At 40.4% G+C, this 11,944-nt stretch overlaps 1 protein-coding gene across 1 annotated transcript; it reads left to right on the top strand.

Moving 5' to 3' along the window:
• Positions 1-2,801: 2,801 nt before the first annotated feature.
• Positions 2,802-11,944, top strand: LOC131880025 (uncharacterized). Its single transcript, XM_059226521.1, has 2 exons — positions 2,802-3,399; positions 10,993-11,944. The coding sequence occupies exons 1-2, from the start codon at positions 3,165-3,167 to the stop codon at positions 11,475-11,477; spliced, it is 720 nt and encodes a 239-aa protein (XP_059082504.1). The 5' UTR covers positions 2,802-3,164; the 3' UTR covers positions 11,478-11,944.

Genomic DNA, 11,944 nt, shown 5'->3' on the forward strand with positions numbered 1-11,944 from the left:
TGCTTTTCAACTTAACATTCACACCCGACACTTGCTGTGTCTTTGCTCAAAACGACTGGATCTCTAATTTAGTGAACCTGCACGTACATACCTAAAAGAGAATTCTATACATCTTGACGCTCGTTTGGTTTTAGAGTTTAATGGCTGAAAACTTATTTAACTTTCAAAAGCAAAACAATCCGAATTTAGATAATCACCATGAAAAACGTGATGATAAAAAAGGGAAGAATTAAACTCTAAACGAGTTGCGTAAATTGGCAATTTTACAACATTTCTGGGTATTTTATACATTACAAAGTCATTCATATAAAATGTGACACTATATTTAAAGCACATTTTGTAGCAATAATTGCGATTTTTAAGTCAAGCGTCATAAACTGCAAGGGGTTGTGATTGGGAAAAACAAAGATATGCTTAGCAGGAAGCAAAACAAAGACTCTCTGTATCAAAATGGAGATGCGTTGCCTTCAATCGGCTGGAGGTGCAGTGTTCCATGGTTACCGATTCAGCTGTGGTAGAAAACCAAACCAGACTCGTTTTCACCTTTCCTTGTTTTTAGTTCAATGCGGGGACCAAGAAAGACTGGGTCACGTTTTGTCACTCCGTTAAGCGGTTTTGAAATTGTGTGTGTGTCGTATGCAGGGCATTAGTAAGGAAATTACAATAATTCGTTCCTTTTTGCGAAAAAGGAACTGTATCTACATTACATTTTAAAATTGTGTAATTGTAACGACCCAAAAACTAAAAGAATTACTCGTCACTCGTTCCTTTTTCAGCTTCCAGAATGGCCTTTGAATTTTCGTTAATCTCGTGACTGCTGAGATTTCAACAGAAATTTCCATTTATTGCTAATTCCATCCAGCGTATTGCGATCAAAGAAAGTCAGAGTTGAAAATTGCGCTTGCTCTTAACTACGCTAAAGATTGACCTTGGTTTTTTTATCTGACATTGTTCTCGCTACTTTATTGTTTTCATCTTGTCAATCAGATTCCGTTGGACTGAAGAGCTGATTGAGTGCAATTGTCAAGAAAGGAAAATCTCTCCTTCGCTTGACTATGATGCATCAAATTTCTAGAGCCTCCTCATTTCCACGACTTAAGGCAAAGACTTCTGACAGGAAAGCTTTACCGACTTCACAATGTCCAATACTGGTTTTCCAACATGACCTTTGCGACATTGTTTCAAACCTTCAACAATCATTATCCCACCCACGGTCCCAAATGGTCTTGACTCCCCAAAGCATTATAACGCCAAGGCTTTTTAACTAAAAGTGTTGACACAAAATCTTCAAATGTTACTCATTAGGACTCGATAAGTCAAAAAAACACAATTTCTTTACAAAAGAATGGTCTTGGTTGGGCAAAATCCATAAAATATTGGTAATCTAAAATTTGAGTAAAAGTAATTGTAACGAGTGACGCCATTACTTTTTTTTGAGGAACGACTAATGCCCTGAACATTTGTAAAGAGGTGAAAGTACCCTTAGTGAAATAATACGCATGTACTTACCTGAATTTCAAATTCAAACAAACGAACGCTTTTTGACCCAGTGAGGTGAACAAGTTCTTTGTCCTATCGTTGTCTACCTCATTCACATTATCCCTCTCCATTGCTGAAGAACTCCTTGACGGAATCAACGCCCGCATATTCCCAACGAATATTTGAGGGAAGTCAACTAAACAATGAAAGAGCTCAGAGAATCAAAATGTGAATTTGAGTTTTCCTTGACACTCGCATTTACATTAAATTTAAACGGACACAAAAGCTATCTTTCGAACTCTAATAGCTGCTTCCTCTTCAAGCCGTAATAAAAGCTCTGTATGGAATGAGAGTATGCTACTATGAGTTAAGTTAAATGAGTTGAAATTGATGTAAAACAAAGCCTAACCTAAAGAACTCTCGTTCAATTGCAAGAACTGTTTAGTTGCCTGATGTATGGCACTGAACTATAGTACTTGTAAACGAGGACACTGCTTAATAAACCATTTATTTATTCTACTATTATACGTTAGTTTCTTATTTGTGGGTTTATGGTCGAAGGGTCAAAATTGGCGAACGTTTTCTGAGCTAGCTAAAGACCAACTTGCGTGAAGGAAAATGCATTCGGTTCATCTAGATAAAAGTTATGTTTCCCCCACCCTACCGTCTCTGTCCAGTGATGACGTCGTCCTTGGGTAGTGTCATGCCTTGTATCAGCCAGGTTCTCCCTCCGTGGGTGGGGAATCCTTGTTCAAGGTGGGGAAGATGACTTAAGGCAAGGACCTGCCTCAAGTTAGAGGGAAAGTTGAACGCTGCAACAAACCAGTCTCTTACGAGAATGTCGTTTTCTGATATATTTTTTTACGGACGAGTGACCCTTTGACCAGTCTTTTAGAATACAACAATTCCCCAAGATTAGGTTGCAATCCTTCTGCTCTTTAGTGTGATGGGGCTACTTAATTATTTATCAAGCACACCTCTTGAACATGCAGTTCATTCAAGCATTCATCTCTCTTTGTTCCAAACCGGATCTCCAAAGAGGCTCTCCATTTCCGTCTGATTCGCTGATTGTCAATCGAGTCACTCTTGTAACTTCAATCGAGCAGTTTTCTCCTCGTTAAAGGTACTTACTCTCAAAGAGAGAAAAGAGACGTGGAGAAATTCAGTTATGCCTGCCTTTCATTAAATTTCTCATTTTCTTTTTGTACCGGAGACACATGAGGTGACGTACGAGCTTCAAATTCCCCCTTCATAAATAGCATTTACTCGTCCCAGGATACCCAATAGTTCGTTCATTGACTACCACAAGCACTTTGCCAATGAATGGATCCCAGAAAGCTTAGCACGATGCCCGCTCACTCGTTTGCCCGTCACCCTGAGTTTTTTTCCTCGTGGGCACGATTCCGACCCATTGCTCGTTCGGGGATTTCTTGGCTACGTGAAGACCCCTCGATTCCCGTATAAATAGGGAAGACCCTCTTGAGGGTTTGGTCTCTTTTCCTTGGTCTCTCGAGCTGAGCGAACCTTCCCCGGCCTTCCTCAGACCTTTTGTCCGTCTTTCTTTCCGAAAGAAACGGAACCCGACCGATCGTTGGTGGAACAAACGCCAGAGAGGCACGTTCCACGAAAGACCTTCCTTGATCCTTGATCGAACCATACTTGGGGTTCCTTTGGGCCATTCGAATATGACACAGACCCGACGATCCTGTCCTCAGCTATGGCATTACGTTTTCAACCTGACCCTGTTTATCAATCTCTTGGGCATGGCCTCCACAAATTCATCGCTCGACCTGGATGGGGTGTTGTCGCCCTCGGACCTCGAGACTTTTGAGGAGGAACGCCTCAAATCAGCCTCGCCCCAAGCTCATGTGCAACCAATTGGTCGTTTCTTGGAAGAACTGGCACAAAGCCCGTTTCCTGGTAAGTGAGATCGAACCAATTTGCAATCATGCACTCGCTGAAGTCCCGAGGGCTCTTGCAATATTTCTCCGTCAGTGCCAAGTTTTCATGTCTGACGGGTGAATGAAAACATTTAAACTCGGTTATCAAGTTTTGGGCATTCTTCTCGTGTCGTTGAGTACTCAATGTTCAGGGCATCAATTTGGCGCATTTCTTTGCATTCTTTAGCCAGGTGGCGGAATTCTCGTGGGGTATTTGATCACAAAAATTGGTACGAGCGAATCATCGCCGAACTGCATTTATTTCGGACGACATTTCTGCACGGGCTTTATAGACATTAGAGAATCAAAGACGGTAGATACCTTCTTTTAAAATGGTAGATACGAGTTGGTATTTCAGATGATCACGAAACAAGAGTGGCAAATTCACAACTGATGTATAACTCGTGAATTATTAACACCGAAGTTAGATGATTTGCATAACAGATGAAGGAGTGCTCGCCTTCGCATCGAAATCCAATTATTGGGGTCCAATCAATCAAATTACTTGGTCTTCTTATGAGCTTGGTCTCAATCAGTCAGATGTGTTACCACTCAATAGTTGTTTTTTTCGGAATGCATCCAAAGCTGACAAATATTCATTGTGACGTCACAAATACGTAATATTTCAGGAGTGTTCCGTGTGTATGTATGTAATTAAACATTTCAATGTCAACCAGCCTGACCTTGCACAAACAGCTACATTTTAGTCCTTGACTGGACCATCCTTGACCATTGAGAGAGGTTAGATTACAGTGCCTATCTTAAGTCTGTGTTTCACATGACCTCCTCTGCTTCAGCTTGATTTTCATATCATTCAACGAAAAAGAGTTGGCGGATCTGACTAACCCTAGATGTTGATGAGGATTTTTTTCCCCAATAAATGTCCAAGCCTCACTAAAAAAGATGCTACTGGATCAACAATAACTACATATTCCCTTCGAATATTAGAAGGAAGCAAATTAAACAATGAAGGAGCCCGAGAAAGAAGAGAGTTGGACTTCATTGTTTTAACTAGCCTGGATTCTCGAGGACTTGAAGGTGCTCTCGAAACGCACATTAAGCCTCTACAGTCACTAGAATTGACCCTGAATCCTGGGTTGGGACAAAGCTCATGAATGCTTTTGAAAACGTACAATAATATCAGATACCTTTCGAACCTTCTCTGTATACTGTACAATCCCAACCTTTCTAACCTCTCCCAATACGAGAGCTCTCTCAATCCTGTGATGTTCCTAGTGAAACATCTTTGGACCTCTTCGACCTTTTGCAAACCTGCCGAACTAATTGGAGTCCCAATAGCCGATACATATTCAATACGTCAAGTGAACAAAACCCAGTTGAATCAAAATCCCAAGAGCTCGGAGAAATAGCGAAAAATTAAGTTACTTCCATGCTTTCTTGCTCTAATCCAGCCCTATTGAAATATTTCAAATTTGTTCAGAGGAAATCTCAGTTCCTGGAGTTGAGGCTTAGAGTATTAGACAAGGGAGAATGTATTGCCACAGAGGGAAGAATATATTCTTCAAAATAAAAAGATATACAGATGAAAAAGAAAACCCATGAACCCATGGATTATTTGAAATCGTTAGCATACACTTCAAGCCATGAACGTGTTTCGTTCATTTGAAACTAGGTAGTCATTTGGAAATCGAATGAACGAGCTCTCTAGAGATTGTCTATCCACCGACTCACGCTTTAATACGAACAAACGATCAAAAACCACTCTAATTTGATGGCTTAAACAAGCACAACAATCCATTTTGAAAGCAGGTTTGCATCTTTCCTTTCAAAATTCAAATTGCAGAATTGACCATCAAAATGGGTGCCAAGAGTACAAATGAGCACTTTAACCTGTCATAAAGGATGTTTAAATGGCTGAATTTTATGTGGCGGACACGATTTTGTCTCGTAACGATCAAAAGTGCCAAATATTTCAATAACATGTTTACCTGGGTAACGGAAAAATTAGATTAGATTTTCAAATCAAGGGACGTAATTAGGACATTACGATTGCAGCCTTTTTATTCCATTTGGCACTATTTGATGAATAACTCTCTGCTGTTGATCTGGTAATGGGGGCAAAAAACTAAATGCATAAAGCCACATTTGTAGGAGATCTTGATTTTCTGCTTCAAACATCTATGGGAAAGTACTTTTTTTAATAACAGTGTGATTGTAATTGAAGCGTCACTAAGATATTCTATAAGAAACTTGAAAACATATGTGTTCTAGACGTGTCAAAAAAGCCTAATGACAGCTTCCGCCATTTCAATAATTTTCATTTTCATGGAAATCAAATGATGTGAACGAGATCTTTGGTAAATAAATTCAAGGGTTTCAACTTCATTTTGGCCTTCTTGGCCTTGGGGTCTAAATTCACCCTTTGAAACACGCCGACATCAATGGAAGGATCCGAAAGACACTTCACTCCATGTGTGGTTCCGTATTATCTGTTTCCTGGCAGATGTATTTGAAGTACCTTTCGAAGTGGTCTCTTTTTAAGCCTTGGGGACTTATTGGGTAACGAGAATTTGGTGAACAGACCCAATACGACCATAAGAATGATGCATCATGGTCGCTTGTCACCACACTCCAAACGAAAGTAAGAAGTGTTGCCAATGCACGAAAGAAACGAGCTCAAATGAAAAGAATGAACAGGATCTTTGAAAGAGAAGAAGGAATATCCTACACCAATATTGACGGGATTTATTTATTTCGCCACTCGTCTACACAAGAAGAGGGATAAGTTCCAGGAAAGAGGAGCATTTCGATTAAGCCCACGAAGTGGAGAATGAAGGCCAGGTAAACTTCTCCCTATGCAAGCTTAAATCAAAGTCTCATCTCCTCCGGCGTCCTTTCTTGTCTATGCCATTTGGTTAATTTCGATCCATTCGCCATGAAGGCTAGAAACGGCCTTCAAATAACTGGACGAGAACCATATGATTGCTCTGAATGCAGTGAGTCTATCTTTACTTTAACATCCGTGTGTCGTGCTTGACAGAATACGAAGGGCGTTTTGTCCTAGGTTTGGATTAGGATGTAAATACAGATTGAATGGAAAATGTTTCGTTTCCGAGGGAAAAGGTTCAACGAACAGCATCGACGCAGGTAGATTCATTTTTAAAATGAATGAGTGTACGTCCTGAACTTCAAAGGGGTCAACAATCAAAGCCCAACTTTTTGGCCTCTGTTTTGCTCACCTTTATTGAAAAGTTTGAAATTAAAAAAAGTTTGCACATTCCTGGAATACTCATCAATATGTTTCTGGTGTATCTTGCTTTCAGGACAGCCGCATTGAATATTCCAATAAAACAATTGTCCAACTTGGCTGAGACGCCCCTCGCAAATGTTGCAAAATTCTAAAAAGCTCCCTTCCCACTCAAACGTCTTAGTAGACCAAGACAATCTGTTTGTTTGACGAGCGATGTTCCTTGTTCATTTTGTCACAAGTCCTTCCAAGGAATCATCAAACATTCCAGTAAAACATAGGCCAAGGTATCATGACATTCAATCTTGTACGAGTTCGTCTTTTCCAACAATTCACGGAACGCGGAAGGACGATGGAACGCGGAGCAACCGCTCAGAACTCCACCTAAATGAATGGATCGGGGGCCATTTGAGCCATTTAGAAACCATTAAATGCACATTATTCGACAATCAAAGACAGTTCCTTTTATGGAAGTGTGGCCAAGGAGAGTAGGGGGATAAATGGGGAAAAGCCCCAAAGCAAGGTTATAATACTACACGTAAAGTTACTTCTATACGTATACACATCTACCATAGGCGTTCACTAGTTTTTAGATAGAAAGGGTTAATCTAGAATGCACTCATGATCCGTATGTAAATAAAATGCCACATATTCAAACGGATATTATAGTCATTAAAATAGATGAATATGTTAGGTAACTGAGTAAATAACATTATAGCGATATGCACTTGCTGTGACCTCACAACACATTGCAAGGTTATTTGAGGAACAGCGTGCTTCTGTTTGAGAGAGAGAGAGAGAGTTAAGTCACGCAACAGAACAACAAAGATGGACGTGAGGAAAAGCTTTATTGCTAATCATGTGTTCTGAGGTGAAGGGTTGTCTGTCAAGTTTCACCTGGGTCAGCAGAGCTATTTGCGTTATGATTAACATGGTCAGTCTTTTTCAAAATTTTTGTTCGTCTGCTAATCATTGAGCATGATGATGTATTCTGATGAATCATGATCATCATGTTTCGAGCACATCCTTCGTCTGGTGTAAGTGGGATTTGGAAGTAGCCTAGAAATTCCTGGAAGTAAAAGATCAAACACTGCCTTTGTGCAGTGAATAAATCGTGCGTTTTTTAAGGGACAAACAGTGCAGTCAAGTCCAATCAACTCCATTGAAAAGGGCCAAGGCTGGCACACAAAGGGCACAAGTTAGCCAAGTGGAAACTGCACAAGGAGCATGGGATGCTTAGATCATTGAAAAATATTTTCAACTTTTTGATCAAAACAGCTCATTAAGCCGAATGCCTGCCTGGTTGAACTGATTGCTCTACTGTGTGTACTGTTCAATTTTCTCTTCCATCCTGACAACTTTTTTTGGCACAGCATAAATTTCATCCAAAGGACAGCCAATGAATAAACCCCTTTGCACGTTAAAGACTTCCGAGTTCCAAGAGGGTTCCAAAATTGACGTTTCCTGGAATTGGAATCCGGAATTGGATAGTGTTAACCTCCTGGTAGCTTACTAGAAATTACTTGTTTTCATTCCCATGTCTTTAAAGTAATTGTTTTTTCCAGTAACCCATTATTCAAATTTTGAATTGCTTCGAGACATTTCAATATACCCGAACTAACGTCGCTAGTTGCAATTTCTGAAAAACGTTTTTTTTCATGTCAATAATTTAGCAACTTCCATTCCTTGCAGATATTTGGAAAAAAATATTTTTGAGGGGATGTTTCCGTTGGTTCTTTTTTTTGCGGACTTCCTTACCGCTACTGGGATTGGAATCCCCAGCAGTTCAAGACAAGAAATTTATTCATTTTAATTAACTTTTATTTATATATATTATTTGATCGACCAACAAATTTGAGTTGGCTGAACTGGCTAGCCCTTGAATATAAGGTTGATCGGGAATTTTAGTCAAAAACTTGTCCAAGTCATCCTGCTACTTTAACAACGTCTACATACGCCCAACGAATATTAGAGGGAAGCAAATTAAACAATGAAGGAGCCCGAGAAAGAGGAGAGTTGGACTTCATTGTTTTACCTAGCCTGGCTTCTTGAGGGCTTGAAGGTGCTCTCAAAACGCACATTAAGCCTCTACGGTCACTACAATTAACCCTAAATCCTGGGTTGGGACAAAGCTCATGAATGCTTTTGAAAACGTACAGTATCAGACACCTTTCATACCTTCTCTGAACACTGTAAAGTCCCAACCTTTCTAACCTCTCCCAATACGAGAGGTTTTGGTCTATAATTCTGATTTATCCAATCAGATTATCGACATGCCCAATGATATATCCCAAAATCATGGATATTGTCTTCACATAAAATCTATAACGTATCCATCGTTTGAACGAGAAGTCGCTGATAGACAGTTCTAAAAAAAAATGAAGAAGATAATCCTCCTTTGTCAAATGAAAATACTCAACTTTTGTTTTTGTTTGAGCTTACCCGTGGAAAACAATGTTTTCATTCATTTCAACTTTGACACTTGGAAACTGAATACCGCAGTGGAAATACAGCAACGTGTGCCTACATGGCTTTTCAAAAGGGTTCATATTATTGGGACGAAAAACACCTGCCCTTGATGAACACTTTCAAAACTGGCACTAGTTAGATAGAGTTATCTGCATAAGAGCAACATTCCTGCATGTTTATGATTTTTAATGAATACTACATCCAGACAACCAGGAAAGGCCATCAATGAAGGCCAAAATTGTACTTTCTCACCCATTGCGTTTTCCATTTTCCAAGCCTTCTGTATCCTTTTGAGGACCCCATATGATATTTGGCACTCTTTTTGCGTCCATCCAAAGGCTACTTAAAGCGTTCCAATGGGGACCACAGCCTCGCATCTCAAAGGTCGAAGCGCTTGTTTGACAACGAAAAAGAGACTGATCCACACAGTTTTCAAGGTCGGCACAAGTCTTAAGGGTTTTTGCTGTAAGCCTTTCTTTGATAATCCATTGAGCATATGATCATCCTTGGAATGTGTATCGAAGACAAGTGTGCCATAGATTTTGTTCGCAACCAGGAGTCTCATCAAGTGAGAGTTTTTGCCCCGATCCTCAATTGTTCTTTAGCGCTGACCTCGGAAAAAGGGGGAACGCAGTGAATTGTAAGCATTGTTACCGGAGAAAAGACCCATCTCCACATATTAGTGGCAGTCCATTCCCGAATGGGTTCCAGTTTGCACAATGGAACAGGAACAGATCAGATGAAGAACACTGACAACAGTCAAGCGAAGAACATGTACGGTTTTGAAGAGTTGTTCGTTGCAATCAAAAATACTCTATATCAAGTTGAAGTGAATCTGTAGGCATGGTCCATGAGTTATTTGGGCTTAGGGTCTTTAATGAGGCGTGGGCTCAACAAAGGTTGATAACTAAGAAAATCAGCAAACGGCAATGTCAGGGTGACCCAAATGTATTGATTTCGTCGATGAGTAATCCATTAGTGTAAGAACAAGGGACAAATTAGGAATGGTTTTTTAAGGTTTATTTGATTCCATTATCGCTTTAACGCCAGTGGCAAAAAGCGTGTCGTAGGCCGTTTGGGCAGTTTGGGCATTCTTTGACTAGTTTGCGACAGCACTTGTCTTTTCCTGGATCACGAATGTTAAAGAATGGCATTAAAACAAAGACCCCTTGGCACACATTTCATTAAAAAATTATCAATTACTTGCGTGCTAGTCAAGTCTCTTCATTTCTATTTCAAATTTGTTAAATCAACTGAGCTGATGTTCCTTGGCTCGCGTTACCTTCAGTGGCAAAACTGAACTTAATTTGGTCACCACTTCCGTCGATTTGAGGAGTTTGAAGCAATTGAGGCTCACACTTTTATATGTTTTGATTCAAAACTATGACATTCATGATTCAGGCCTTGGTAGTGCTTAAAAGTATAAAACCAAGTATCAGCCCAAACTAGTCCCAGCCGCCCAAGGGAGCCCAAATGGCCCTGGATTACCGCTAGTGATAAGAAGATAATGGAATCAACTAAACTTTCAAAATCGTCTAAATGCTTTAGTCTTATCTAAGGGATGTGTTTTGAAACGTTTTGCTAATGCACCAATGTTTGAGAATCAAGTACAAAATAAATCGAACCTCAATCAACAATTTTGATCAATTTTGAAACTGTTGATCAACATAATGCTCAGAGGTGAAGAGTTTCTAGGATATTGTTGAGTTTCTATCAATTCGTCACAAACGTGTAGGACCATAGTTTTGACACAACACGGCTGCAAATGTCTTGCAATGATCTAAAACTGATGTATATCACAAACTACTGTGGGTACTAACTAGCAATCAATGCAATAGTTCGAAAAAGATCAGACGAAAGTTCTCAAGACTCTCAAGAGTCCTTTTCCCGTTACAGATTCCCCTCTCCAAACTCCGTCTGGAGACCAGTCACGTTTACCTTGTGATCCCGAGTGCCACCGGCCATACCTAAATCAATTCCAGCAACTGGCCCAACAACCAAATGGATTACACCTTCAACGCCAACTTCGATCGCCCGGATATCTGCTGAGGACTCGTAAATCAGCAGAAGATGACAGTGACATTGACGAGGGCGATGATGTGTTCAATCGGCCCGAGCGCTCCGAGAAGTATTTGTTCAGGGTGCGGAAAGATCTGCCCAGCCAAGTGCGGAACCGAAAGGGAGGCTACCTGTTCCGCACCCGCAAGGACCTGACCAACAAACGCGGCGAGTACCTGTTTAGAACCCGGAAGACCATGATGGACTTTGGGAAACGGCAAGCTGGATATTTGTTCCGAACTCGAAAAAGCTCACCCTCGGCTGATATGCTGGAGCCCATTAGCTTGAAGGCCAGGAAGGACATGTACCTTTTCAGGACGTAAACACAACCTCGACTCGTCGGCAATATCATTCCGGAACTCTCTCTGAAGTACAAACGAAAACGGACTCAATACTCTCATTATGATTTGTCAAGGTTGTACGAGTACTTGTTGATTGTCACACTGATTGCTCCTTTGAGTTGGTCGTTAACCATTAAAAGGATCGGATATTTTTCTGCCAATTCTTAGAGTGCATATTGTCCTTCTTATGAAAACGCCCTCTGCTTCACTGTTGATAATGTTTTTTTAGCACTGATCATGATTGTACGCATGTAGTTTGCCCTGCTGCCAATTTTTTGTTGAACTCACCAGCCAATTCAACCTTGAAAAGCCAAACCAGGCGTGAAGCTCTCCTGAACCAATGCATTTTTGTCCTCAATTATACTCTTATTGGAGCCTCTCATTGTTCCTTCAAGCCATTTTCTGCCATGTGAAGTCGCCTCAATGGAAATAAAGTCAAAAGTCATCAA

Source organism: Tigriopus californicus, chromosome 5 (genome assembly GCF_007210705.1).
Source record: "Tigriopus californicus strain San Diego chromosome 5, Tcal_SD_v2.1, whole genome shotgun sequence".
In the NCBI taxonomy this organism is placed as follows: Eukaryota; Metazoa; Arthropoda; class Copepoda; order Harpacticoida; family Harpacticidae; genus Tigriopus; species Tigriopus californicus.